The sequence below is a fragment of the Ovis canadensis genome, chromosome 4, assembly GCF_042477335.2.
Source record: "Ovis canadensis isolate MfBH-ARS-UI-01 breed Bighorn chromosome 4, ARS-UI_OviCan_v2, whole genome shotgun sequence".
Classification (NCBI taxonomy): domain Eukaryota; kingdom Metazoa; phylum Chordata; class Mammalia; order Artiodactyla; family Bovidae; genus Ovis; species Ovis canadensis.
Genome location: NC_091248.1, coordinates 108,684,190 through 108,710,593, shown reverse-complemented (window position 1 = coordinate 108,710,593; position 26,404 = coordinate 108,684,190). Strand labels below are relative to the sequence as shown.

Genomic DNA, 26,404 nt, shown 5'->3' with positions numbered 1-26,404 from the left:
ATCCCAACTCCCAGGGAGCTTGCTCAAACTCAAGTCTGTCCTTCAAGTCGGTGATGCACTCCAGCCATCTCATCCTCTGTCATCCCCTTCTCCCCCCGCCTTCAATCTTTCCCAGCATCAAGGTCTTTTCCAATGAGTCAGTTCTTCGCATCAGGTGGCTAAAGTATTGGAGCTTCAGCTTCAGCATCAGTCCTTCCAATGAATATTCAGGACTGATCTCCTTTAGGATGGACTGGTTTGATCTCCATGCAGTCCAAGGGACTCTCAAGAGTCTTCTCCAACAACACAGTTCAAAAGCATCAATTCTTCAGCACTCAGCTTTTTTTATTGTCCAACTCTCACAACCATACATGACTACTGGAAAAACCATAGCTTTGACTAGATGGACCTTTGTGGGCAAAGTAATGTTTCTGCTTTTTAATATACTGTCTAGGTTGGTCACAGCTTTTCTTCCAAGGAGCAAGCATCTTTTAATTTCATGGCTGCAGTAACCATCTACAGTGATTTTGGATCCAAGAAAATAAAGTCTGTTACTGTTTCCATTGTTCCATCTATTTGCCGTGAAGTGATGGGACCAGATGCCATGATCTTAGTTTTCTGAATGTTGAGTTTTAAGCCAGCTGTTTTTCTCTCTCTCACTTTCAAGAGGCTCTTTAGTTCTTTTTCACTTTCTGCCACAAGGGTGATGTATCTGCATATCTGAGGTTATTGATATTTCTCCCAGCAATCTTGATTCCAGCTTGTGCTTCATCCAGCCTGGCATTTCTCATGATATACTCTGCATATAAGTTAAATAAGCGGGGTGACAATATACAACCTTGACGTACTCCTTTCCCTATTTGGAACCAGTCTGTTGTTCCATATCCGGTTTTAACTGTTGCTTCCTGACCTGCATACAGGTTTCTCAGGAGGCCGGTCAGGTGGTCTGGTATTCCCATCTCCTGAAGAATTTTCCACAGTTTGTTGTGATCCACACAGTCAAAGGCTTTGGTGTAGTCAATAAAGCAGAAGTAGAATGTTTTTCTAGAACTCTCTTTCTTATAATTAAATATGGATATGAACCATTAGTGTATATGCCTAAACTGAGCTATATGGCTTCCCTGGTGACTCAGATGGTAAAGAATCTGCCTGCAGTATAGGAGACCTGGGTTCAGTCCCTGGATCAGGAACATCCCCTAGAAAAGGGAATGGCTACACACTCCAGTATTCTTGCATCAACTTAAGAGACATGAGTTTGAGCAAACTCCTGGAGATAGTGAAGGACAGGGAAGCCTCGTGTGCTCCAGTCCATGGGGTCACCAAGAGTCGGACACAACTAAGCGACTGAACAACAGAACTGAGCTATGAGGGTAGTAATATTGTTAACATTAATACTGTAAGATCAGGCTGAAGACTCAGTCCTAATGGACTACATTTTGTTAAGTGCTGATTTAGTTCAAGGGAAAAGGAAAGCTGTTTGCTCATCATAAACCATACTTCTCAGGGATCTTGGGACTTGCTTTAAAAATTAAGGTATCCAGTAATGGAGCCAGCTGACTGTAATCTCTAGATTGGGTGATCCATGTCTGGCTCTCTCCCTTTCAAAAAGTGAAAGGTCGGTGTTTTTTAAAAGACTTTGGAACTGATCAAAGTTTTTTTATTATTTACAGTTCTAGGGGGAAAAAATTTTATTGTGATGGATTTTTCCAAAGATGAGTATCTTTATTTGATACTTGGTTTATGGTTTATGTCTCTCCTGCCAAAATGTTTATCTTGAAAGAAGATACTGTGCACATCTGCCTGTTTGAGAGATGTTTCTTTGGGGAGGGCCCGCTCAGTGGCCAGCCGCTCTGTCAGCCACTCTCAGGAGTGCTTCGCTGCTTTGCAGTGGCTGTGGCCGCAGCATCTTGGCCTCTAGAATCAGCCGTCTTCCCCGAAACTGGGCTGCATACTTTTCTTTTCTGTTCTGTCTTCAGAGGCGTGACTCAGCACCTCTGTAAAATGGATCAAAAGTATATTAATATAGGAAGACAACAGACACAAGAGGGAAAAAGCAATAATTGAGGGTTGTTTTATTTGTTTGGAACAAATACATAGGCAAAGCCATCTATTGATAGCTTGAAAAACTTAAAAGTAGTGGGGAAGGGTATAAAGTCTTTTTCCTGGACCACGTGAAACACCTAGTTATGAGACCTGGTGTCTGCAATATTTCTCAAGTCCTGAAACACTTTTGAACTTACAAAGAGTAAAATCTTCAAGTTTTTTTTTTTTTTCCATTTGATAGGAACATTCAGCTGTCAATCTTCTGGGGGCAGCACCTGGAATGCTCATGTGGCAGGAGAGGCCCCAGTTTACTATGCGTGTATATCTGGGGATGGCCTTAGCTCCTTCCTGGGGCTGGGCTACGTGAAGAAACATCTGACAGTTCAACCAAGAAACTCCTGAACATGCTCTGCTTAGAGACCATCCTGTTGGCCTTGAACATACGAGAAGGAAACCCTTCGGGGAGGGGGATATCCAGAGATGTAGGGATCTTGTGCCATCATGGTTGAGAACAATGTTCCTTTATCCACTAACAGAAGCAGCATAGTGCAAAAGCCCAGGTTTGAAACCCAGTCCCATGGCCCCTAACCCCTCTCTCTGCCTCATTTCCCCTGTATGTAAAATGGAGATGGTAATGGTGCCTGCCTCACTGGCTGTAGTGAAACGAGTATGTATGTAAGGTGTTCACAGGGCCTGGCTTGTAGTAAGGGCTGTGTAAGTGTACACTCCTACTGCCAGTACTATTACCGTCACTATCGTTAGTGTTATTGTAACTCTGTCTGTGCTGGGATCTTGTTTAAGCTGTGAAACTCGGGGTTTGCACCCCTTGTTTTTTTTCTCAATTTGCTTGGTGCTTAGTCACTTCAGTTGTGTCCGACTCTGTACGACCCATTGGGCTGCAGCCTGCCTGACTCCTCTTGTCAATGGGATTCTCCAGGCAAGAATACTGGAGTGGGTGCCCTCCCTCCAGGGGATCTTCCTGACCCAGGGATCAAACTCTCATCTCATGTCTACCTGCATTGGCAGGTGGCTTCTTTATCACGAGCACCTCCTGGGAAGCCCAGTCCAGGGGATCTTCCCAACCTACTGCATTGCAGGCAGATTCTTTACCATCTGAGCCACCAGGGAAGCCCATGAATACTGGAGTGGGTAGCCTATTCATTCTCCAGGGAATCTTCCCATTCTAGGAATCAAATCGGGGTCTCCTGCATTGCAGGCGGATTCTTTACCAACTGAGCTACCCACAAAATCCCTTAATTTGCTTACCTTTTAACATTTTCTACCATTGCCTTGATAACCCACCTACTAAAAGATAAAGAGAGGAAAAATTTTTTAGACTTGTCATGTTTTATTAAATGTTTCAAACATAAGTTAAAGTAGAAAGTACACATTTATAGGCAAATGGCTATTTTTAAAAGTTAAAAAAAAGGTTAAGTGTTATTTGAAGTATAAAAAGTAGAAATTACAAGCCTGTTGTAATTTGACATAACTTTAAAAATATTCTTATGCATCATACTGTGTACATCATTGTAACTCTAGAGAACATAATATCCTACAGACTTTTTCTATTCAATATTAGAACATAAGCATTTTTCTCTGTCCCTTAGCTTTACAAACAGTTTTCAATTATTTCGTACCATCAGTTGGTTTATTAAATATGTTGCTTCCTTTAAAAAAAAAAATAAAACAGCAGTGAAAAGTCCTGCTGGATGGTTGGGGCTATCTTGGAGGGTCATTTTTGTTTTCTTTTTTGATTAACATACCACATTTGTTTTCTGGTATGTGAGAATTTTACTGTAATGTGGTTCTTTGGAAAGTTAGCCTCATCAGTAACACCAAGTCCCTAACTTGGGGTTGAAGGTAAACCTGCTCTGCATCAGTGTCTGCACGTGAGAACAGGACTGTGCTAGGGGTTTCCCTGGTGGCTCAGATGGTAAAGAATCCGCCTGCAGTGCAGGAGACCCCAAGTTCAATCCCTGGGTGGGGAAGATGCCCTGGAGAAGGGGATGAATGGCTACCCACTCCAAAATTCTTGCCTGGAGAATTCCATGGACAGAGGAGCCTGGGGGGCGGGGTCCATGGGGTTGCAAAGAGTTGGACCCAACTGTGCGACTAACACACTTGGCCATCGTGGGATTCCCCATAGATCACTCTCCAGACCTGAGCTGTCCAATATGGGATCTACTAGCCACATGTTATTTAAATTAAGGAGAATTAAATAAAATGAAAAACTAAGTCCTCACAGTCAAACCAGCTATATTTCACATGCTCAGTAGCCACATGTTTCTAGTGGCTTCCATATTAGTAGCAGATCCAGAACATTGTCATCATTGCAGAAAGTTCTAATGAACAGAGCAGTCATAGGCTTTGTTTTGTTTTTCTGTTTCTTGTTTTATTGAAGTATAATTGATATGACATTTCAGATGTACAGCATGATTTAATGTTTTTATACATGTTGAGAAATGATCACTGCATTAAGCCTAGTTAATGGCTGCCACCATACATACTAAAGGAAAACATTTTTCTTCTTTGTGATGAGAACTTCTAAGATCTCCTCTCTTAGCAACTTTCAAACATGCAGTCCAGTTATTAACTGTAGTCACCGTGCTGTACATTAGATTCCCAGGAGTTATTTATTCTATAGCTGAAAATGTATGCCTTTTACATCCTTTGCTGTTTTGCCCTCCTCAACTCCACTATCTCTGGCATCCACCAGTCTGTTTGCTATTTGTTTCTTCTTTTTTCTTTTAAGAGTCCACATGTGAGACCATACAGTATTTGTCTGAATTATTTCACTTAACATAATGCTGTTCCGGTCTATCCATGATGTCATAGAGTTTTTTGAGTGCTCAGCTTTTTAACCTTACAGCGACAAGGACAATCTGCTTCTTGTAGGATTTTTCTAGAGCAGAGGTCAGCAAACTTTGGCTGCCTGATTTTGTATGTAAAGGCACACAGCCACACACATTTGTTTATCAGTTATCTATGGCTTCTTTTGTGCTACATGGCAGAGCTGAGTGTTGAGTAGCTGTGACCGACCAAGTATGGCCCACCAAGCCTAAATTAATGTTTGCTCTGGGCTTTTACGAAAGTTTGCTGACCCCTTTTATCTAGACCAGGGTGTTTGACTGTTAACATTTTGGTCCCAGATAATTATCATGGAGGGCTGTCCTGTGCACTGTATTGTAAGATGTTTCAGCAGCATCCCCGGCCTCTGTCCACTAGATGCTAGTGGCACCCCAACCTCCCCTACTTCTTCCCCCACACAGCTGTGACAGCCAAAGATTTCTCTAGACCTTGCTACAGTGGCCGCAGGGAAGCAAAATCACCCCTGGCTGGGAATCACTAAAATGACGTGGCTTGACAAAACATTCACTTATAATACTGCATGAAAGTGCCCACTCTAAAACAAAGTCCATGAAAAGAGCAGAATAAATTGAAAAGTAGTTCTTATGCTACTATTCTTCAGCATTCCCTCCAGAAACAGAAATGTTTTTTTATAAAACATGGTGAGTAACTTAGAGTGGGCAAAGAGATGGAAGTGCTAAGGTTCCACAGTTCACTGTCTGCTAACTGAGCAGCAAATAGGATGGAAGTTAGAGCATCTCTAAAGTTATGTGGCTGTGTTAAGAAGTTTTCAAGGCCTACTTCCTTCATAAAATGCTAGGTAACTGCAGGGTTTTGTTGTTTTTTCTGTGTATGTGGATGTCATCTCTGTACACTCAGCACCTTATGCTGAATCTGGCAAGGAGGGAGTTAATGTTTATTTAAATGAGTATTAATAAAAGGAGTAAGTTGTTACTTATCTGTTTTACAATGGTTTATGATTTTAAATGGTCCATATAGGTTCCTACCCTCAATGCCCAGAATAATTGAAAAACTGATTGTATTTACCTCCACTAGAAGTTAGGAGAATTGGATTAAGTGTCAAGGCCCTTAAAATTGTATTCGGTTCTCATGAGACCTGGTGCTTGAATACTTTTCAGAATGGGGATTTCCAAAATCATAGAAAAAGTCGATGCTAAGAAATTAACTGTTCACTTTGTAAGAATGTAGAGTGTTTATACAGTGTTGGGGCACAAGTTTTAATAAACCTTGTGGTATTTCTGAATTCACAGTTGACAGAGTAGAGTGAATTAGAATTGGGACAGTTGCCTTTCATAGAGAATATCAAGTGTACCTTTATCTGTTTCTTCAAATTAAAACTAAATTTTAAAATTGGTGTTGAAATGATATGTAATATAAGTCACATGTAATAGACCACAGTTTTATGGAAAAATATCTATGTAGTTAAATATGTTGGAAGGTAAGAAGCTTTGACTACTGAAGTCAAATGAATTTTAGGTGAACTTGGCACACTTGACGCATGTGACATACTTCTGTTTGTTTTTCAGATCTTACCAATATATTTGAGTCTTTCCTGCCCCAGTTGTTGGCCTATCCCAACCCCATAGATCCTCTCAATGGTGACGCTGCAGCTATGTACCTCCATCGACCAGAAGAATACAAGCAGAAAATTAAAGGTAAGGCAAATAGCTTAGCCTGGAGACAAAAGAACTTAAGTCTGTTAGGTGTTCATCATTTAAAACCCTTCTTAGTTACTTGTAATTTTTCTTAGGCCTAAAAAGGACAGCCCTGGGCTGAAGCAGAGCTCACTAGCCTCTATAGATTCAAGGGCCAGAGACACCTTTAGAAAGCTGAAGGTTTCAACAAAGAGGAGAAAGCAAAATAACAAAGGATGAGGAAATGGAGACTTACTTACGAGTTGGGTAGAAGCTGGGTAGAAGCAGATGTAACCCTGCCAGAAATCCCTGTGACCCCCCCTATCGGAAAGAACTTTTCCCTTCACTTGCTTCCTCTTGTCTTGTAAATTAGAAAATTTACTTGGGGGTAAAGTATTAATTGAAAGGCATAATCTCACATTTTTTAAATACATGAATTCATCTTGGCCTTTCAGGACATCAGTTAACTTTGAGAGTTGGGGAATAATTATTGAATTCATCATTAGATTTTTAAAATAATTATATCATTTTACCCATTGATTAAAAATTACCCAGTTACCCAAGAACTCTTTTCTTGTTCCCATGCTGGCTTGCTTGCATTTGGGGAAGCTTACATCTAAGGTACTTTTCTCTTGTGCTGCAGGTATTTGTCTCAGCGCTTTGGGGCTGTGGATTTTTCTATTAAAGCTTGAAAATGTGCTGTTGAAGCTGAGATATGTGGCGCTAGTTAGCTCATCCTTTAGGATTTAGAATCCTGTTTTCCCGTTCTTAGGCGTATGTGCGAATGGGACACGAATCTCATTAAAATGAAAGTGGGGTTGTGAAAGGGCCGCTAAAGCTACACACAGGGTTACTGGCATTCGTCACACTCTTTTACCTCTGTACATGTTTGAGAACTGTCATGGTGGAAGGTCTAGATACATAATTTCTACAAGAAAGAAGAGGCGTTCAAAGTCCATGAAAACAGGCTCTTCTTAACAAACGGCAGGCATTGGTTTTTACCCAGTTTTTAGCTTTACTTGTTCATCTGCAGAGCTACTCAGAATAGGAGCTTCTGCAAAGTGACCAGCCCCTCCGAGTACATTTGCAAGAGATGGCAGTAGAAATAATTTGAGAGCCCAGAATGCATGGGTCTTCGCTCCCAAATGTGAAAGTATGAGACAGATGGGGTCTCTGGGGCTGTTTGTTGAACAGTATTTTTCCTTTGTTTTCTCATTCTACCCTAGTCTCTTAGGGTATTTGGTACTTTGTGTTGAAATAAAATACAAATAAATCTATTCTAATTAACTTAACCTAAGTCTCAAGTGCTTTGCCAATTAATATCTAATTTATGTAGCCAGAATATTGACATAGCCAAAGAAACATATATTTCAAGAAAACATGTATTTCCTTTTCAACCAGATAAAATCCTGTTACGAGACTGTATTATTTTGACATAAGAATCACTTAGTGTCTGCAATCCACAGATATCTCTATGCAGAGCATGTTTCTACAGTTCTTACAGTCATCATGCCTCTGGCACTTTTCCTGTTTCAGTACATATCTGCTATAGGAACCTAACCTCCATTTCTATCTTCAGGCAGCGAGCTCCAGCTTAGGGGGCTCTAGATCCAAAACATTAGTTTCACTTTGTGTTCCTTAGTGACCTGAGAAGATCATGACTACCAGATCTGAGTGCACCCCAGCTTCCTCCTGTACCTTTATACAAATATATATATTTAAAGCTATATATATATATTTATAGGCATATGAATATACCTTTATATATATATATCCCCATCTTTTCTGGTTCCTCCTATAGGAAGTAGGAGATCCTGTCTTATTTCTCAGACCCAGTCCCCCCACCAACATGATCTTATTCTCCATTTATCCCCTTCCTCTTAGCATTGTTAGTTCTCTTCCTCCTCCTGGTTCCCCACCATCCCCAGACTGTCAGAGATCTCCCCGTGTCAAAAGCCTTCATCTGCTCCTGTGGACTCCTTTAGAGGCCTGCTGTTTATTTCCCTTAATTCTCAAACTTCTCTGTTCCTTCCCTGAAACTCATGGAGTCTAGCTTCTTTTCCCCTCTTCTGCTGAATCCGTGACCTCCTCTCTTCTTCATTTGGGTTTTTCTCAAGACCCATTTTCCTCCCTGCAGCTGTGGTATTTTTACCCCTTGCCTTTCTGAGAACTTTTCCTGTCCCAGACTTCGGTTCGGTCTCTCCCTTCACCGCCCCACTCCACCTACCCATTAGGAAGCTAATTCACCCCTTACTGCTTCAGTGTCAGCGTAGGTAAGTGTACCCTTTCTTACCGTGCGCATGATTCATAGTTAGTTGGTGCTGTTTTATCTTGTAGACATTGAACTGTTTATAGGATGGGGTACCACTGGAGCTTTCCAAAGTTTCAGATACCCAACTGTATCTGCTTCCTTAGTTGGTCAGGGAGAGTTTTCAACCATGCAGAAAAGCAGAATAACTTAACTAGGTACCCACTGTCCAACTGTAGCAAACCTGTACCTTTTGCCTTTTTTGCTTCAGATTTTTTAAAAGAAAAACGTAGTTCTATCTGAATGAGTCTCAACATCCCAGCCACTTCCTCCTCCCCAGTGCTTGGGGCGGGGCTGTCTACGCCTTTCCCCTGGGGTGGCATCTCCTACGCTGCTTCAAGGAGCTGCTTGAAGGTTCAGGGCAGATACTGCCTTCCTGGCTCTCCAGGACCACAGTCCCTTCCTCCCGCATCCCTTTGCCTGACACTTAACCCCCTAACTGCTTTTTTGTGTGTCGTCTGCTCATCAGTGACCTTGCTCTTCATTTCTCTGTCTCCTGAAAAGCCTCCTCCCAGTAAGCCCTTAATATAGGATGGTCTCCTTGAATGCACTGATAGTGTGGAATTACAGCATCCGAGAGCAGTGTCACTATGCAGCAACTGCTTTCTGCAAAGAAACAAAGTAGCCAGCCCATCAGAGAGTAAAAATAAAATTTCTAAGACTTCAGTAAACGTTTCTCTCACACTAAGAATTAAGGCAGATTCCTACCTAGCCAGGGACTTTTGAAATCCTGTTTTCAGCATGAAATTTCATGATAGTGAATCTGCAGGGGTGTAAGTCAGAAGCTTGCAAACTTCTTCTGTTAAGGCCCAGATTTGGTCACATATGGTCTCTGTCACATACTCTTCTTTTCTTTTTTTTAAAAACAATCCTTTGAAAATATAAAAAAAACTTTTCCCTGGCCCTGCATCGAATCATTCAGACTTGGCCCATTTACCTTCTCTTCTCATCGCCACCACTCCAGAGGGGGAGCAACCAGCATATGGACGTGAGGATGTGTTTTTCTGGGTGGGAGTCTGTCCCGTCCTTTCATATTATGCGTAGGCTGTTTACTTGAAAACCGTCCGCACCTGGAGCTTTTAGGAAAAGTTTGTTTATTCAGCAGTTCTTAACATTTTTTGAACCAGCAGACGCAGCCTAGGCTACAACGGCGTAAATCTTCAGGTAAATAAATGAATAGGTGGTGAAGTCACACTCAGGCTCTCTGTGTCCCCAGATAGCAGCTCATTCCTGAGCAGATCGAGAGACTGTTTTCACCCACTGCTTCAAAACCTGACAGGCAGGATCTGTTTAGACTAAAACCTACTTCTAAAATAATAGATTTGGGCTGACTATAATTACATAACTGCAACCCTAAAAAATGACGGGGGATTTCCTTATACATGACTATGAAATCATAATTAGCCCTGTTCTGTCTGGGGAGGGGGAGAGCGGTGAATAGTTTATGAATATAGGAAGTAAAAAGAAAGTGTGGGGTTTGCATTTCCCTGGTCCATCAAGTTTGGAGGAGTGCAGCCATATCAGTAGACAGCAAGGAGAGAGGGAGAGCACCTTGGCTGGAGGACGGGGCCCCAGATGTGTGCCAGCTGTCCTGAGCCTTGCTGCCGATGCCAGGGGTGGTCAGCTATCTCATACGTGCCCATGGGAGACTTGAGGATGGTGGTGCAGTATCTGTTCCCCTGCCCATCAAGTGTTCAGCTCTGCCTCTCTTACCAAGGGGGCAAAATGCATAACATCCAGAGACATCTCCGTGTGCAGCTTCCCCCTGTGCTTATAGTCTAGTGACTGTAATGACTGCCGTCTTTGTCAGTCTGTCCCCCACGCCTGCAGCACAGGGACAGCGTGAGGCTCCCTTGGACTTGGCAGCTTTGGGGGCCACCGAAGCACATGCCTGTCGCTTACCGTGTTTTCTCTTCTCCACCCCCCTGCAGAGTACATCCAGAAATATGCAACGGAGGAGGCACTGAAAGAGCAGGAAGAGGGCACTGGAGACAGCTCGTCGGAGAGTTCTATGTCTGACTTTTCGGAAGACGAGGCCCAGGATATGGAGTTGTAGTAGAAAAAGCACCTGCTTTTCAGAAAGACTATTATTTCCTAACCATGAGAAGCAGACTATAATATTCATATTTAAACAAAGCAATTTTTTTTATTACTAAACAAGGTTTTTATGAATAATAGCATTGATATATATATATTATATATCACCCTTTAGATCTTGATTTCTTGGTCATTTCTCAACCTGAGGTGCATAGCATATTCCCACATTCCATTTTGGTAGCAATATGCGGTCCGAATGCATGCATTGATAAGTCCATTTGGCCAAGTCAGCCTGTGTGCTACTGAACTGTCAAAAGGAATAGCCGCTCTGATAGATAGGCCTGAGTCAAAATAACAGGGAAAAGTCGCTTCTTTTATTGATGGTTCCAAAGAAACAAACCAAAACCAACCAGCTCTCCGACGTGAAGATAGAATAGTGCTTTTTCAAAACGGAAAGGAAAAAATTGGGGAGGAAAAGGCCTGCTGTGGGAGCGTTTAGAGCCAGCCACATCAGGATCAGAGCTGCCCCTTCCTGTGCACCCCAGGTGGCCCCACTTCTGTGGAGTAACAATATAAAACAGGGAGCTCATTGGAGTATTGAAACTTAAAACGATTTTTTTCGACTTGGATTTTAAGTACATTTTTATATGTAGATTTCTGCCCTTCTTGCTACCAGGCCCTGCAGCCACAAGTGTTTTGTTTCTTTTTTGCTTTGGAGAACCTTTTGGAAATGGTTTTGCTGAATCTGATTCTTTTTTCTTGGGGTTAGAACTTATATTCCAGACCATTTTTTGAGAGGACAGGACAGGAGGAGAAAAGTGACTGGGAAGAAGTTTGCTCTCACGCGGCAGAGTCCGCCGTCATCGTGCTATTGGCCACTGTGAGACCGCTGCCCTGGACTGAGAGCTTTAACTTTGAGGGTGCTCGTGGGGGGTTTTGTTTCAAGGTTTCGGGGTGGTGGTGGTGGTGGTGGTTTGTTTTTTTTTAATTTTGGTGTGTGTGCGTGTGTGTGTATCGTGCTTAGGTTGCACATTTAATCTTCACCTTCCAAGAGATGGCCTCCCCCTTGGACAGCCACTCAGTGGACCGTTAGACTCGGGAAGAAGACCCAGCTGGCGGCTGTGCCTCCTGGGTCCTCTCACTCACGTTGTGATCGTGTGTTCCCTTCTGCTGGCACTCTTGACAGCAGCCCGGTCATCATCTGCCTGTGGAAAGGGGAAATGGGTATTGCAGACCCAACACACATTCTAAATTTATAATGAGTAATAATTGGAACAAATAAAGGTTCTTGTACCCAAAGTGACTCTCCATGGGAAAAACAGCTTTTTTTTTTCCTGAGACTGAATAGGAGGAAAGGATTCAGAAATACGATGTAGAACAGGTTTTGAAGGAAGAGAATTTTCTCTCCTGTATATGTTAAAAGGAAATCAGACAGTTTCAATGCCTGCTAATCAAATGTTTACTCAGCTAACCATGTGTCCAGGTTGCTGGCAGAGTTTCTTTCAGATCTGAGTGTTGCCTGCTGAATTTGGAGAACTTCAGACAGTAGCTCTGTGGAGTTTTGTTTTTGTTTTTTTGCCACAACCAATAGGACAATAGCAGAATTAGCCAATCCTAAAATCTTCTAAAGATGACTTTTGAATGTCCTACTGGGAGAATTTAATCTTTCTTTTTGATGTGTGTTTTTAGTTTAGAAGTGCTATATTCCACAAGATATGAGTCATTGAGGTTGGAAGATACCCTATCTTTTTTATTCAGAAAGCACAATCAATCTTTTCTTTGAAAATCTATATAAAGTACAACCTGCTTTTAGCATGATTATTTTCCTAAATAAAAAGCAAATAATTTACTTATGTTAATTACGGGCATGAAGCAAAAGGTTTTCTTTAAAAAAAAAAAATTTTAAAGTGCAGTTAAGTAGGGCTGTGGTTAGTTCATGTACTGAGTTCTCTCTCTAGCATTTGTGGCTTGTTGGAAGGGTAGTATGAACTATTTAACATGTAATGGTGTACTTTAACTCTTATCTAGCACGTTGTCTTCTCATTACTTGGGGGAGGGAGGGTCTCTGCTGGCACTGTCTAACTTGCTTACCTGCTGAATTAGCAGTTTGCTTGTGCTAAAACCGTAATCTGTAGGTGCGACTTAGGGTAGGCTTAAAGTGCTGGGTGGTGATTTGAGTTCAAACAATAAAAAATTGTATTTTTTCAATATTGTATAAATAATAGTGTTCTAATTACCTTTCAAAAAAAATAATGTCCGGGTAAAAATTGCTTTTAATCTTGTCAGAGAACAAACAAACAAAACTAGTAGAAGCAAGTTTAGGGAAGGTTCGTGAGCAGTGCCGCAGCTCTACTCCCCAGCTTAAATGCATGTTGGTCTAACAAAAAGACACCCGCTCACCTGCACTCGTGAGCACCAGCGCTAGGAGTCTCTTGGTGGTGCAGAATTTCCCAGTTGGAGATTCGTTGGGGGCAGTTGCAGGGGTTCAGAAGCTGATATGAGTGTGGCTGCAGTGTGTGTGTGCACGTGTGTGTGCGTGCCCACCCAAGTCTGTGTGGTGACGGTGCCTTTAGGCTTCTCTGTGAGCACTAGAAGCTCCTGGAATAGCTGCCCGCATCACGTGGAACACCCCCCCACACACACGTTCTGTTCAAGCCTGTGCTTTCTGGGCACTAACCTTGGTCCCATGCATGTGCTAGGCTCTGTGTGGAGCTTTTCCTTTCCACGGGGAAACTGCCTTTTAGTAAGCTGAACAGACTCCCTTTTTACACTAACTTTTGTGCTGAGAGAGGTAGGAGAGGAAGCTGGAAGAGGGCCACGCTGTGATTCTGAGGACTCTAGGCCCCCAATAACAGATGGTTGAGTGAGTCTGGAGCAAAGGGTGGTATGACACCAAAAGCTATTTTCCACATTGTCCCATCGCAACACTCTTGAGAAGCATCCAGAGCCCCTCAGAAAGGCTGCGTATTTTTAAAGGTGGTAGTGGTAGATCAGAGCTGCTTCCGGCAGTCTCCCTTCCCTTCTTTAGTATCCCTCACTTTTGAAATCCTACCTTGTGGTTTATCAGCACAAAGCATTTTGCCCCTGTTCAAATGACCGAGCTCCATCTCTTACCAAACACAACAAACGAGATGGCTGCACCACGGCCCACTGGCCTCCAACCTCCCCAGCACTGGGGCCTCATGGGTTGCTTTTTATGGTAGCCAACCTAAACACTGGCATTTATGCGTTTTTGTCTTCAATTGTATCGTCCTCCTTGAGGTTACTGTGCAGGTTACCAGCGTTTCATATTAGTGAGATAATTATCAGAAGTTGCCATATATCTCTCCAGTACCTAACATTTTTCTTCCACTCCAAAAGCGGTTCTAATTGCCAACAGGCTGATCTAAGCTCCAGAAGAGTGTCTCCCTCCGAAGGAATCTTTCTTTCCCCCTCACAAGGCTCCCAGAAGCCCTAGTTGGCCTTGACCTGACGCTTGCTTTTTATTAGGCGTCCTGTTGGGATGGCTGAGAATCATGAGAGACAGAGCCTCTGCTAGCCTCCATGGGGAAGGTGTTAGACACCAACTTTCTGGGAACTAGTGTTTGATTTTTAAGTGGCATGTGACCCTTCTGTGTTCTAGGGACTCAATCAGAAAAGTGAAAGCCATTAACAAAAGTTAGGAGTTTCATTCATCTCATAACTTCCTGCCTGGGTTCACGGCCTTACTGAAATCAAATCATTTCTGATTGGACGCAGACCTGCATTTCTTTGGACTTCTGAATCCATGCTCATATTTTCTCTGGCCACTGAACACCTTGGAGATTCCATTAGGGACTGGATGGAGTGGAGGCCCATTGGGGAAGGGGTGCAGGTTCTCCACTCACCTGAGGAAGGGCCAGGACTCTCTTAAGTCAGCAAATAATCGTCTTGGCTGTGGGCTTGGGAAGAAATGGCCGTTATTTACTGATTGTATTTGGTACATATTGTGTGATACTTGAAGAGATAAAAGGGATTTACCAGCCCTTAATTGAAATCTAAGCTTTTTATCACTTATTTTTTCCTTGCCCCCTGTCCTCCCTTCCACCTTTCTCCTTGCATTGTGATGATCTAGTGGGCACTTCTGTCAACAGGACAAATGCCTCTTCTGACTATAACCTCTTAATAGTTGTGTATAATGAAAACTGTAAACTTTTTTTAAATAAAATGTGTATATACCTTGGCAAATGGCTGGAGCTTCATCAATAAGATAATAGCCCCTGTGATTGCTGATCCCAATTTTTTAAAAAACACCCACCCTGTTCATCTGACTCCTTTGAGCAGCAGACATTGACTTTTTTTTTTTTTTAAACTGAGAATTTCTTACAAGGCAGATGACTGGGTTAGTTTGGGAAGGGAGGGTCATGTGTAGGCAGTAGAGAATGCCTACAGAGCCCTGTCCCTACGCCTGGACTGGCAGGTGACTGCTGGCTATAAACAGGGCTGTCTTTGCGGTTTCTCTACTAACCACTTGAAAAACCCATCTGTCCTGTAGGCCTAACCCCGTGTGATTCAGCAGGCGTGGCTCCTATGTTGATCTTCAACCCAAACCTCTAGACCCTGTTAGCTAATCCTGAGCAAAAGGCACCCCCTTGGCCCGGGGTTCACAGGCAGTACAGCTTCCTGCCAGGGCTCATCTGCCTCAACAAGGAAGGAAGGAAGCAGTGGGTGTTGGGTCGGAAGCTGATCACTGGGTTAGCCCATTTCAACTCTTTTTCTAAAGCACTTGTCCACATCAGCCAGCAGGTGGCGATGTTTCCTCATTAGTTCGAAGACCCTTCAGACAAAGGGAAGAGCTTTCCTTTGGTGACATGCCCCCATCCCCCCAACTCTCTCGCACTGTTTTCTCCTTACTCATCTCCCCCACACTCCTTTTTTTCCTCACTGCATCCCAGTGCATTCGACTGTAGGCACAGCTTTTTATCTACCAGAGAGGAGGGCAGGACCACCTAGGAACCCTGCTCTGGTGCCAGCAAGCATCTCCAGCTCCCCTGGCTGCCCACAGTGCTCAGAGACAAAACAGTCGTCAGCAGGCTCTGACAGCTCGCAAACTTCTCAGCCAGGGTAGTAGGGGACCGAAGAACTGGACCAGCGCTGTGAGTCCTGGTCCCATCTCGTCTGTTGAAACCAGCTGTGTGGCCTTGAGCTCCGTGGACCTCAGCATCTGTAACATCAAGTCCCTAAACTAATAGGCTTTGACTGACACTTTATGACTCAGAACTCCATCTGGGCTCTGAAATGATATCCTATCTTAGTATCCTGAGAGAAGATGTATCGACCTGAGAAAACACCAAGGTTTCAAGACCAGAGGTTAGAGGTTTGGGACCTAAAGACCTTCAGGAGTTTAGAACACCCATTTTCGAGCTGAAAGAATTAAGGGTCATGTGAACCAAGGTGATAACCACACAGGCAGCTGCTGTAAAAAAAAACCCACGAGGAGTCTCAATGCGTCCAGTGCTCAGGTCCCCCGCCCACCATAATCTCACCCAGCATCACTTACCTCTCAGCCTCTGTCCAGATGCTTCCTGAGTGGCAGGGGGCTCTTGCTGCCTGCCTGAGGCACTGCCCCTTTCCTGAGAAGGGAATGTGGGTTTTCTGCAGTATATTGTCCTGGAACAGAAAGTTATGGGCTCAGAGCCCCTTATGCTTACTTTAAACTCTTATTTCCAAAGGCTGTTCTGCCTCATGGAATAGATTTCTGAGACACTGGACCCTGGTGTTTTCTGCTCCCACCTTGTGCCACGGCAAAGGGCATTTGGCTCCCACAGTCCTTGGATCTGCAAGGTCCTGCTGTCCCGGGAGCCACTTGACAGACCAAGCAGCCTTGTTTAGGGGGAGCTCACAGGCTTCTCAGGGATTCAGACACCCCAGTGAGCCTGGGACAATCTACCCGGGGCCCAGCCTGCCCCCCAGTGCCTCACGTTACAGGGTTTGTGCGCTCAGAACTGCATGGAACTGCAGTCACACATGCTAGGGATTTGTTAGACGGTAAAAGGAGCCAGAGCCTGTCGCCTCTCACTGTGTGTGTAGGGTGTGTGTGTAGACCCATAGAATGAAGGGTGCTTATTTTTCAAAAGGGTTGGGGCACTTCTGTGAACCTGGGCTCCTCAGAGAACTTTGGGGCTCAAACTTGGCTTCTAGTGTCAAATGACTAGGGAGGCAGGAACAGACTTGACCTCCCTCAAAGAAAAAAGTAGCCCTTCTGGCCGCCCCATCATTGATGATTAACCTGGGAAGGGGTGGCTGGACTGCTGGTGGGTTCTGGCCTTCCGATCTCACTCAGCTCCCCTTCCCGCGGTTCCTGTCACCCAGGTCAGCCAGCGCTGAGCAAGCAGCTCACTTTGAGAAGCTTCAGGCCAAGTTCAGTTCTTCCCAGCTCTGTAAACAGTGGGTCAGGTGCCTGCAAACACACATGTAAAAGTGTACATTAAAGTAAAGCTAAGCCTTTAAAAGATGTACTTCTACAGATTTCCTCCAAAGAATTCTGTGCTACTAACAAAAGGACATTCCAGAGACCCATGAAGGTCTTCCACAGCGCTCTCTTGCAGAGAGAACCACCATGAGCCGTGACCCCTGGGGGCTTCCGCATGCTATCCTAACTCACACTGGCCCTAGAAGCTCCTCAGAAAGCAACCCAGGCCTTGGCCCCACTTTGCACTAACTCTTTGTGAGGTGCCAAGAGACCTGGGCACACAGTGTGTGGCATGACCCATGCTGGGCCTACATCTTCAGGTCATAGACAAGTAAGTGTTCTTTCTGTGCTCGACTGGGTCTCTGCGAGCCTCATCCTGCCACCTGGGGCTCCTTTAGGATGCCTCCTGGTTGACCGGGTGAGGCTAGCTGACCTGTCCAGAGACCCTGTGGGCTTGATCCGTGAGGATCAGGGCCTTTCCCCACATACATCCCCATTTCCACTGATAGCAGTGTCCCCAAGCTCTGGGCCCTGCAGTGGAGTCAGGAAACTTAGATTGAAACCTAGAGCAGAAATATAAAAATAGAATACCATCTACATCAATAATTTAAAATTTTCTAGCAGCCACATTTCTTTTAAAAAAAGTAATGTTTTATTTAACTCGATATATCCAAAATATTATTTCAGTGTGTAATGACTATTTTAAAATGCGTGAGATATTTTGCATTCTTATTGCGATGCTAACTCTTTGAAATACAGTGGGTGTTTTAGACAGCACATCTCAATCTGGACGCTTACATTTGCAACATTGAAAAACTGAGTCCTGCTTGGGTTACAGAAAAATGTACCCTGCTGGTTTTGAGATAGTTAATTACAATCAAATAAGATGAAAAATTCCGTTTCTCAGTCACCATCTAGCACGGGCTCAAGAGCCACAAGTGGCTGGTTGGCCGCCCACTGGACCGCGCAGCCCTGGACGGCTCGGGGTGGAGCAGGAATGTTTAGGACAAGAGAACAAATCATAGGAGAGACTTCACGGGGCGCAGAACCCAGACTCGCGGCGAGTGTTCTGGGATCGTGCGGACCCCGCAGCGGGATTGTGGGCGAATCACAGCAGCGGCCGGGGTCGAGGTCCGGCCCGCGGCCACGCGCTGCTGGCTGGAGCCCGCCACCCCAAGCTACACTCCGGGGGCTCGCAGGTGTCCCCTGCGGGGACGGAAGTGGCTCCTCCCTCCTCCTCGAGTCTGGGGACTCTGCCGCGGGCCAACTGGGGCGGGGGTCCGAGGCCGGCGCGGAGGGGCGCGGCCCACCCCTGGCCATTTTAGCGGGCCCCGCCTCCGGCGCTAGAGGGCGCGCGAGCCTTGCGCTGCGGCCTCGGCTCCGGACGGACCCGCCCTTCAGACCCTGCGCCCGCCTAGCCGCCCGGAGTGGGACCGGGAGACCCGCGGTGCCCTGCGATTGCCAGGAAGAAAAGCAGTGAGGTCACCAAATATGAGCTTGGGATATGGGCCTCCCCACCCCCCGGTGTCCCCGGTGTCCCCCGTTGGTGCCACAGAGGCCGCTCCCTGGCTCCCCTTCCCTGGCCTGGACCGTCCCTGCCCATCTCAGTAGGAGCCAGAGCCTCGCAGCCTGACTGTCGCCTTAGCCGTGGCTCCTGGTGGCCAGCGACAGATGAGACTGCTTAAGTAAGCAGCGGCTTGTCGGAAGGTCAAGGCAGGGCCCCAGAATTCTCTATCTGCGCGGGGTGGGGGGGTTGCTGTATGACCAGGCTTGGGATATGAAAGGAGCTGAGGGACTTTGGAGACCCGGCCTCAACAGCAGCGCGGCCAGAACAAGTCCACCCAAAAGGCCGGGCGCGCGACCTGAATCTAACCATCCCTCATCTCTGCAGCACCCGCTGAAAACAGAGAAGCCCCAGCGGAAGCCAGGACCCTGTGCTGTGGGTGGGGGCCCAGAGGTAGGGATATAAACCTCTTCAAACGTGGTCTCTTTAGGGAAAGAGCCCCCAGAGCAGCCTGGGAATTCAGCACAGAGGCGCCAAAGGCCAGGTACGTACACTACCACCGTGCCAGCCACTCTCCAAACCCTCTGCTGCTCCCGGCCTCCCCAGCTGGCCTTTGGGGCAGGGAGGAATAAAGCTGTCCAAAGAACCACAAACCACAAAGAGGGGACTTCCTGGAAGAGAGGATTTGATCCAGCCTGGCTGGATGGGGAGGGATTGTATAAAGAGAGAAAGGCCCAGGGCGGCCCAGCTAAGGAGTGACCAGGGGTGTCTAAGGAGATGGGAGTAGATTTGGGGGAAGATAGAGGAGGTGTCTCAGAGCTCTGGCTGGCCTTGCAGTATGGAGAGAAAGGAGACTGAATGGTGGCTTGGGGCCAAGTCAGCCATCAGAGGCACAAAACAAAAGTACAGAGGAGACAGAGAACAGTGGACAGGGGCCTGAAGAATTCCCCGGCAGCAAGAGGACTGGGCAAGGAGGGGCAGTGATGAAGGCTGCAGGGGCAGGTGGGGCTGGGAGCGCTGGGGGCTGGAGGATAAGACAGGCTTGAGGATGTTACTTCTGAGACTAAGTGGAAGACCACAGCCTCCACCTTGAGTGCCCTGTCTTGCTCCGTCTTTTCCATCTTGGCCCTCTTGCTCTGGAGGAGCGGGGAGTCCGCTCAGGTGTTTTGAGCTGTCCTATGGAGAGACTCACGTGGCTGGGAATTTAAGCCCTAAACCAGAGGCTCCTCCAGACCTGGTCAAGCTAGGAATGACTGCAGCCCAGGCCTCATGAATCCCAGATTCCTGACCCTCAGAATCTGAAACACAGACGCAGTGTTTGTAGTTTTAAACTTCTAAGTTTGGGGTGTAAGTAGCTACACAGCCATCCATACCTAATACTCTGGGTCCTTGTGGAACCACTGTGTTAGCCCTGGACTGCTTGTCTCAAGACTTACGTTACATAAGAGAGGAAAGTAATTTTTATCATATTTAACCCATTGCTTTAAAATTTTTTGTTTTGTTTCTATGTTTTACAGCTGAACCTAATGTTAATTACACAATAATAAAGGCTAGGAATAACAGTGAAGTGGGTTCCTCCTCTCTTCTCTGTCATCCTCACTTTGGCTTCTGCTTTTCAAATGTCACCTCATAGTCCAAGATAGCTGCTGGAGCTCCAGAAATCACATCCCAAGTTCTAGGCAGTAGGAAGGACGGAGAGAAGGAAAAAAGGTCTTTATCTCCCAGCTGACAACTCTTTGAACAATCTTAGGGACTTCCTTGGTGGTCCAGTGGTTAAGAATCCACCTTGCAAGGCAAGGGACACTGGCTTGATCCTTAGTCCAAGAAGATCCCGCATGCCTGAAGGCAACTAAGCCCAAGTGCCACAACTACTGAGCCCACGGGCTGCAACTAGAACGTGTACTCTGCAGCCAGAGAAGCCATTGCAGTGAGCAGCACGTGCATGAGGACGAAGAGAAGCCCCCGCCTGCTGCAACTAGAGAAAGCCTGCGCACAGCAACAGAGACCCACCGCAGCCAAAAATATATAAGTAAATCTTCTAAAGAAAAAAAAATTATGAGACAATTGGGGAAACTTGAACAATGCGTGATCATATTCAGTTCAGTTCAGCTGCTCAGTTGTATCTGACACTACGCAACCCCATGGACTGCAGCACGCCAGGCTTCCCTGTCCATGACCAACTCCCAGAGCTTGCTCAAACTCATGCCCATCGCATCAGTGATGCCATCCAACCGTCTCATCCTCTGTCATCCCCTTCTCCTCCTGCCTTCAATCTTTCCCAGCATCAGGGTCCTTTCAGATGAGTGGCCAAAGTATTGGAATTTCAGCTTCAGCATCAGTCCTTCCAATGAATATTCAGGACTAATTTCCTTTAGGATGGACTGATTGGGTCTCCTTGCAGTCCAAGGGACTCTCTAGAGTCTTCTCCGACACCACAGTTCAAAAGCATCAATTCTTCGGCACTTAGCTTTCTTTACGGTTCAACTCTCACATCCATACATGACTACTGGAAAAACCATAGCTTTGACTAAACGGACCTTTGTCAGCAAAATAATGTCTCTGCTTCTTAATATGCTATCTAGGTTGGTCATAGCTTTTCTTCCAAGGAGCAAGTGTCTTTTAATTTCATGGCTGCAGTCACCCTCTGCAGTGATTTTGGAGCCCCCCAAAATAGAGTCTGACACTGTTTCCCCATCTATTGTCTATGAAGTGATGGGACCAGATGCCATGATCTTCGTTTTCTGAATGTTGAGTTTTAAGCCAGCTTTTTCACTCTTCTCTTTCACTTTCTTCAAGAGGCTCTTTAGTTCTTTTTCACTTTCTGCCATAAGGGTGGTGTTGTTTCCACATCTGAGGTTATTGATATTTCTCTTGGCAATCTTGATTCTAGCTTGTGCTTCATCCAGACCAGCATTTCGCATGATGTACTCTGCATACAAGTTAAATAAGCAGAGTGGCAATATACAGCCTTGACGTACTCCTTTCCCAATTTGGAACCAGTCCGTTGTTCCATGTCTGGTTCTGTTGCTTCCTGACCTGCATACAGATTTCTCAGGAGGCAGATAAGGTGGTCTGGTATTCCCATCTCTTTAAGAATTTTCCACAGTTTGTTGGGATCCACACAAGTCAAAGGCTTTGGCATAGTCAATAAAGCAGAAGTAGATGTTTTTCTGGAACTCTCTTGCTTTTTCTATGATCCGGTGGTTGTTGGCAATTTGATCTCTGGTTCCTCTGCCTTTTCTAACTCCATCTTGAACATCTGCAAGTTCTCAGTTCACGTACTGTTGGAGCCTTGCCTGGAGAATTTTGAGCATTACTTTACTAGCATGAGATGAGTGCAATTGTGTGGTAGTTTGAGCATTTTTGGCATTGTCTTTCTTTGGGATTGGAATGAAAACTGACCTTTTCCAGTCCTGTGACCACTGCTGAGTTTTCCAAATTTGCTGGCATATTGAGTGCAGCACTTTCACAGCATCATCTTTTAGGATTTGAAATAGCTCAGCTGGAATCCCATCACCTCCACTAGCTTTGTGTTCATAGTGATGCTTCCTAAGGCCCACTTGACTTCACACTCCAGGATGTCTGACTCTAGGTGAGTGATCACACCATCATGATTATCTGGGTCATGAAGATCTTTTTTGTATAGTTCTTCTGTGTATTCTTGCCACCTCTTCTTAATATCTTTTGCTTCTCTTAGGTCCCTACCATTTCTGTCCTTTACTGAGCCCTTTACATGAAATGTTTCCTTGGTATCTCTAATTTTCTTGAAGAGATCTCTAGTCTTTCCCACTCTATTGTTTTCCTCTCTTTGTATTGGTCACTGAGGAAGACTTTCTTATCTCTCCTTGCTATTCTTTGGAACTCTGCATTCAGATGGGCATATCTTTCCTTTTTTTCCTTTGCCTTTAGCTTCTCTTCTTTTCTCAGGTATTTGTAAGGCCTACTCAGACAACCATTTTCCCTTTTTACATTTCTTTTTTCTTGGGGTTTGTCTTGATCACCGCCTCCTGTACAATGTTACAAACCTCCACCCGTAGTTCTTCAGGCACTTTGTCTATCAGATGTAATCCTTTGAATCTGTTTGTCACTTCCACTGTATAATCATAAGGGATTTGATTTAGGTTATATCTGAATGGTTTAGTGGTTTTCCCTACTTTCTTCAATTTAAGTCTGAATTTGGCAATAAGGAGTTCATGATCTGAGCCACAGTCAGCTCCTGGTCTTGTTTTTGCTGACTGTATAGAGCTCCTCCATCTTTGGCTGCAAAGAATATAATTAATCTGATTTCAGTATTGACCATGTCATATTAGGTGATGTCATATTAGGAAATTAGTATTATTTTTTATAGGTGAGAAATGTATTGTTTAATATTGTGTGTATATATTTGTTCAAAGACTACCTACCTTTTAAAAATATATATTGAATTTATGGGTGAAATAATATGATTTTTAAATTTGTTTTAAAATAACCCTGGGAGGGCATGTAGTAGATGAAACATAATTAGCCCTTTGCTAACAACTTCTGAAGCTAAGCTGAGTGATTGGTACATGGAAATTCATTAGACCATCCTCTCTACTTTTAGAAAGTCACTCAGTCATGCCCAACTCTTTGTGACCCCATAGATATACAGTCCATGGAATTCTCCAGGCCAGAATACTGGAGTAGGTAGTCATTCCGTTCTCCAAGGGATCTTCCCAACCCAGGGATTGAACCCAGGTCTCCCGCATTGCAGGCAGATTCTTTACCAGCTGAGCCACCAGGGAAACCCAAGAATACTGGAGTGTGTAGCCTATCCTTTCTCCAAGGGATCTTCCTGACCCAGGAATCAACTGGGTCTCCTACATTTCAGGTGGATTCTTTACCAGCTGAGCTACAAGGGAAGCCCTCTCTACTTTTAAGTAGGTTATAAATGTTTCATAACAGAAGTCCCTTTGAAGTTCTGGGACTTCCCTGCATGTCCAGTAGCTAAGACACCGAGCTCTCAATACAAGGCTTTGATCACGAGTTTGACCCCTGGTCAGGGATTTAGATGCCACATGCCACATCTGAAGATCCTGTGTGCCATAACTAAGGCCCGGACAGCCAAATAAATGAATAAATTTAAAAAAAAGAAATTTCTTTAAAGTTTTGCTATTAGGTAAAAGCACTGATATTAATATTTTAAAAATTTGGGTTCTAAAACTTTGGCGCTCTATTAGTAAGGAACAGGTCTGCGGACACACAGCTTAGCTCAGTTCCCAGAACGTCTTATGCTCTGATGTCCCTCCAGGCATGACACCTGCTAGGCACTTCCATTGCCTGGGGCTTACTGGATCTTTCTATGTGCCTAGATTTGTATTGTGGGTCAGGGAGGATAGGTGGGTCACTGAAGGCATATGAGACCTAGGAGGATATTGTGAGTCACTGAAGGCATATGAGACCTAGGCCCCGGTCTCAACAGTCTGTGATTCATTTGAGCACCCACACTGGACATAGTCACGCCAATATAGGAGATGGATATACAAACTGTCCCGTGTGTGTTCCTTTGGCAAGAAGCGTGAGGCTGAGGTGTGCGGGAGGGCTGAGTGGATGAGGAGAAGGGGATGAACTGGCCCTTGACTTGACTCGATAAGGAGAGGAGGCCCATCTGACAAGAGGAGCATGAGGTCTGGAAATGGATCATGGCAATGATTGCAGAGGAGGAGATGGCTGGATGGCATCACCGACTTGATGGATGTGAGTTTATGCAAACTCCAGGAGTTGGTGAAGGACAAGCAAGCCTGGTGTCGGACAAGACTGAGCGACTTGACTGAACCAAACTGATGGTTTCACAACTTTGTGAATGTACTTAATACTACTGCATAGAATGCTTCAAAATTGTTTAAATGGTATATTTTATATGTGTCCTAACCAGATAAACAAATAAAATATGTAAAAAGAAAGAAAGGAAAGATAGACACCTAATAAACACACAAGGAAAAGTATATATACAGGTGGTTCAGATGGCAAAGAATCCGCTTGCAATGCAGGAGACCCAAGTTTGATCCCTGGGTCAGGAAGATCCCCTGGAGGAGGGCATGGCAACCCACTCCAGTATTCTTGCCTGGAGAATTCCACGGACAGAGGAGCCTGATGAGCTACAGTCTGTAGGTTTGCAAAGAGTCAGACACGACTGAGCCGCTGACACTTTCACTTTTAACACTCTCATATACTCCATACCCTAGTGGAAAAGACAGACCCAGGACTGGACAGTTATAAACTCTGCAGAAGGGGCTGTGACAGAGACACAGCTAGGGTGGCCTGGGCCATGATAATCAGGGAGGACTCCTTGGAGGAGGAAGAGTTGAGCTACATCTTTTGAGCTGAGTGACAGCTGAGGAGGCCAAGGGTGGGGCGATGTTCCAGGCTGAGGAAGAGGCATTTATTTAGGCCTGGAGAGGCATTTATTGATCCTGCTGTGTGTGGCGGGGTGGGGGTGGGCAGGAGGGGGTTGGAGGAGGGGTGAAGGCCTAGGGTGGAGGTACAGGTGGGACCACTAGGGATGGGGCAAACCCAGGTAGGAAGCAGGATTTGATCCTAAAATGTGGGAGTGCAGAATTCGCCTGAAGCAGGGGAGGATATAAGGAATTGAGTGCAGAGCAAACAGTGCCATTCTGCAGGCCGGAGCCCAGCCAGGGGCTGTCAGAGGTTTCAGGGTGGTGTTGACTTGGACCAGAGTGGAGTCCAAGCAGATGGCTCTCATAAAAAGCGGTTCTGCAATGGGATTGGAAAGACTTGATGATGTGAGACAGAGGAGAGGGAGTGAGTGACTGAAAATCGTTCAGTCGTGTCCAGCTCTTCTCGACCCCATGGACTGTAGCAACTAGGCTCCTCTGTCCACGGAATTCTCCAGGCAAGAACACTGGAGTGGGTTGCCATTCACTTCTCCAGGGGATCGTCCCATCCCAGGGATCAAGCCCAGGCTTCCCACATTGCAGACAGAGTCTTTACCTGTCTGAGCCCCAGGGACAGAGGAAAGGGAGATAACAGAGGTGGCTCTGGCAGGGTCACAGCTGTGGGGAAAGCAGGGCTGGAGAAGCAGGTTTCAACCTGGTGAGGGGGCTGATGAGACCTCGGGGATGTGGAGGAGCTCTGGGAAGCCCAGGTGGAGGGCTGAGGGGCTGGCAGTTGGCCTCCCACGAGGAATCAAGATACCCGGCATTGCTGAATTATTCAGCAGCTGCCTCTCAGCCGTGACTGTGCCCCCTCCAGGGCCGTGGCTGGTGCTGCAGATCCAGGTTGCTCTGGGCTGCCTGGGAAGTTGGGGACAAGAGTGCCCCGAGTCTCCAGGGAGAGCCCACCTCCCCTGCTGCCAGGCCTCTGAGCCTGGCGAGGCTGGGGCATCATCTCTCTGACACCATCCCTCCTGCCCAGGTGCCTGGTGTCCTTGGTGGGCCAACGAGAGCCGAGCTCCGAGGGTGGGTTGTGTCCGCACCTTGGCCCAGGGCTTCAGGCCCCACCATCCGTCTGCTGATCACTCTAGTTCTGCCACCAGGACCCCCAGGCCCAGGGCGGTAGCATTTAGGTAAGCTCTAGGTAAGGTGGGGCACAGGGGCAAAGCCAGGCAGGTGCCGCAGCCTCTG

General features: G+C 45.6%; 1 protein-coding gene across 12 annotated transcripts in view; it reads left to right on the top strand.

Annotated features, from left to right (window-relative positions):
- The window catches only part of UBE2H (ubiquitin conjugating enzyme E2 H), a 112,527-nt gene extending 97,452 nt beyond the window's left edge, over positions 1 to 15,075 (top strand). For all 12 annotated transcript variants that reach the window (XM_069588378.1, XM_069588372.1, XM_069588373.1 and 9 more), the window contains 2 exons: positions 6,417 to 6,545; positions 10,764 to 15,075. In XM_069588378.1, coding sequence (XP_069444479.1) covers positions 6,417 to 6,545; positions 10,764 to 10,888 — 254 coding nt within the window. In that variant the 3' untranslated portion in view covers positions 10,889 to 15,075. The remainder of the gene's footprint in view (positions 1 to 6,416; positions 6,546 to 10,763) is intronic.
- The last annotated feature ends 11,329 nt before the right edge of the window (positions 15,076 to 26,404 follow it).